At 44.4% G+C, this 2,879-nt stretch overlaps 1 protein-coding gene across 1 annotated transcript in view; it reads left to right on the top strand.

Moving 5' to 3' along the window:
• The window catches only part of LOC122554870 (zinc finger CCCH domain-containing protein 13-like), a 28,278-nt gene extending 27,108 nt beyond the window's left edge, over positions 1-1,170 (top strand). The window contains exon 3 of the mRNA XM_043700218.1: positions 742-1,170. Coding sequence (XP_043556153.1) covers positions 742-978 — 237 coding nt within the window. The 3' untranslated portion in view covers positions 979-1,170. The remainder of the gene's footprint in view (positions 1-741) is intronic.
• Positions 1,171-2,879: the final 1,709 nt, after the last annotated feature.

Genomic DNA, 2,879 nt, shown 5'->3' with positions numbered 1-2,879 from the left:
TAGAGTCAGAATCATTGGTGACCTTTAAGCGGCAATTGGATAGGTACATGGATGGGTGCTTAAGCTAGGACAAATGTTCGGCACAACATCGTGGGCCGAAGGGCCTGTTCTGTGCTGTATTGTTCTATGTTCTATGTACCCCAGTGTTATACAGTGAGGTCTATATCCACCATAACCCAGTGTTATACAGTGAAGTCTATATCCACCGTACCGCAGTGTTATACAGTGAAGTCTATATCCACCGTACCCCAGTGTTATACGGTGAGGTCTCTATCCACCATAACCCAGTGTTATATAGTGAGGTCTCTATCCACCATAACCCAGTGTTATACAGTGAGGTCAATATCCATCGTTCCCCAGTGTTATACAGTGAGGGTGATATCCCCCGTACCCCAGTGTCATACAGTGAGGGTTATATCCCCCGTACCCGAGTGTTATACAGTGAGGGCTATGTGCCCGTACCCCAGTGTTATACAGTGAGGGTTATATCCCCCGTACCCCAGTGTTATACAGTGAGGGTTATATCCCCCGTACCCTAGTGTTATACAGCGAGGGTTATATCCCCCGTACCCCAGTGTTATACAGCGAGGGTTATATCCATCATACCTCAGTGTTATACAGAGCATCCATTCCTCCCTCCAATGGCAATGGTTTTGGGTGGTGGGTTTTGCCTGAAATGTTGTTTGTGACTCTCACTGTTGCTTTTCCCCCTCCACATTGCTCGTGTGTCTAACTGCAAAGAGAGTGAACTGGAAGGTGAGGCATGATGCTTTCATCCGCATGCTGCATGCGGCCCAGCAAGCTGAACTTGAAATATATCGTGGGAAGAAGCAAGCAATTGCAGCAGCCTCCCCTTCTGTCAACTCCGACTACGTCCAGTGTCCACACTGCAGCCGTCGCTTTGAACCCAACGTGGCCCAGAGTCACATCCCCAAGTGTAAAACACTGAGGAGCCGACCAACTCCACCCAAGAGGTAACTCAGCTGATCCACTGCTGGAGGCTGCAACATCTGAAGAGAGCAGAGAGTGAGGGGTTGAACTGGACTGTGGGCGCGAGATCAAGGGGAGAGGGTGGAGGGCAGAGTTTATCATATTCTATCTGGCTCATTTCTTTACATAAATAAAATAAGAATTATCATGTGAAAAATGTAACAGGAAGTGAATAGTCTTTTCAAACTGCAACCTCTTTTCAGAAAACACACACATGGATAATTAATCAGTTGTATTGATCAGAGGTGATCAAAGCTCTGAGACCTGGCAGAGGTCAATGTAACGCTCTGAATTCAGACACTAAAACACAAGGCAGAAGGTGGCTCCTGGTCACCATACCACAGACCAATCACTCCTTGTTAACCACCAAATCTTCATACACAGCCCCCTGGCTCCAGCTTATCTGCAGCTCAGTTTTCCCACGGCCAGAACAAACGACACTTACAGTGAGGGTCAGTTTAGTTGCTTTGCAAAACAGCAGCAATCCTTCAACAACATGGTTTTTACAAAAGGCCTTTTCATATTTCAATCCACAATCAAAAGTAGAGATATTTGAAAAAACAGCCTTTACAGTGTCCCCATTAAACATTCCCAGGACAGATACAGCATCAGCTTAGAGATAAAGTAAAGCTCCCTCTACGCTTTTGAACTGAAAGTAAGGTTCACTCTACACTGTCCGCACCATAGCAGAGAAACAACATGGGCTTAGATAGAAACATTGAAACACAGAAAGTAGCTGCAGGAATAGGCCATTCGGCCCTTCGAGCATGCACCACCATTCAATATGATCATGGCTGATCATACAATCTCAGTGTCCCATTCTCACTTTCTCTCCATACCCCTTGATCCATTCATTTCCTGTGACACCCAATTAGTTACAGGTTGCCATCCTGAAAATGCCTCCCTTATCCCAACTCTGCCTTCTGTCAGCTCACCAATCCTCTGCCAGTGATTACTTGCTATGTGCACCATCATGGGTACTCATTAAATAACCAAATGTATGTTACATTACTGAATACCTTTCCAAAATCCAAATGTATATATCCACTACAGACCCTTCACCTATCCTGCTTGTTACCTCCTCAAAGAATTTTAGTAAAATTGTCAATCATGATGTCAACTTTATGAGGCGGTGCTGACTTTAACTTGAGAAACAAACTTGTAAGGAGATCTCATCTGTAATAATAGGGTAGTTATGGTAGAGGATTTTAACTTTCCAAACATCGACTGGGACTGCCGTAGTGTTAAAGGTCTAGATGGAGAAGAATTTCTTAAGTGTGTACAAGACAATTTTCTGATTCAGTATGTGGATGTACCTACGAGAGAAGGTACAAAACTTGACCTACTCTTGGGAAATAAGGCAGGGCAGGTGACTGAGGTGTCAGTGGGGGAGCACTTGGGGCCAGCGACCATAATTCGATTAAAATTATGATGGAAAAGGATAAACCAGATCCAAAAGTTGAAGTTCTAAATTGGAGAAAGGTCAATTTTGACGGTATTAGGCAAGAACTTTCGAAAGCTGATTGGAGGGCAAAACCTGACCTACTCTTGGGAAATAAGGCAGGGCAGGTGACTTTTGAAACCTGATTGGAGGCAGATGTTCGCAGGTAAAGGGACGGCTGGAAAATGGGAAGCCTTCAGAAATGAGATAACAAGAATCCAGAGAAAGAATATTACTATCAGGGTGAAAGGGAAGGCTGGTAGGTATAGGGAATGCTGGATGACTAAAGAAATTGAGGGTTTGGTTAAGAAAAAGGAAGCACATGTCAGGTACAGACAGGATAGATCGAGTGAGTCCTTATGAAGAGTATAAAGAAAGTAGGAGTATACTTAAGAGGGAAATCAGGAGGGCAAAACGGGGACATGAGATAGCTTTGGCAAATAGAATT

Source organism: Chiloscyllium plagiosum, chromosome 12 (genome assembly GCF_004010195.1).
Source record: "Chiloscyllium plagiosum isolate BGI_BamShark_2017 chromosome 12, ASM401019v2, whole genome shotgun sequence".
NCBI lineage: Eukaryota > Metazoa > Chordata > Chondrichthyes > Orectolobiformes > Hemiscylliidae > Chiloscyllium > Chiloscyllium plagiosum.
Note: the sequence above shows the minus strand (reverse complement) of the source record. Positions and strands in the feature narration are given on the sequence as shown.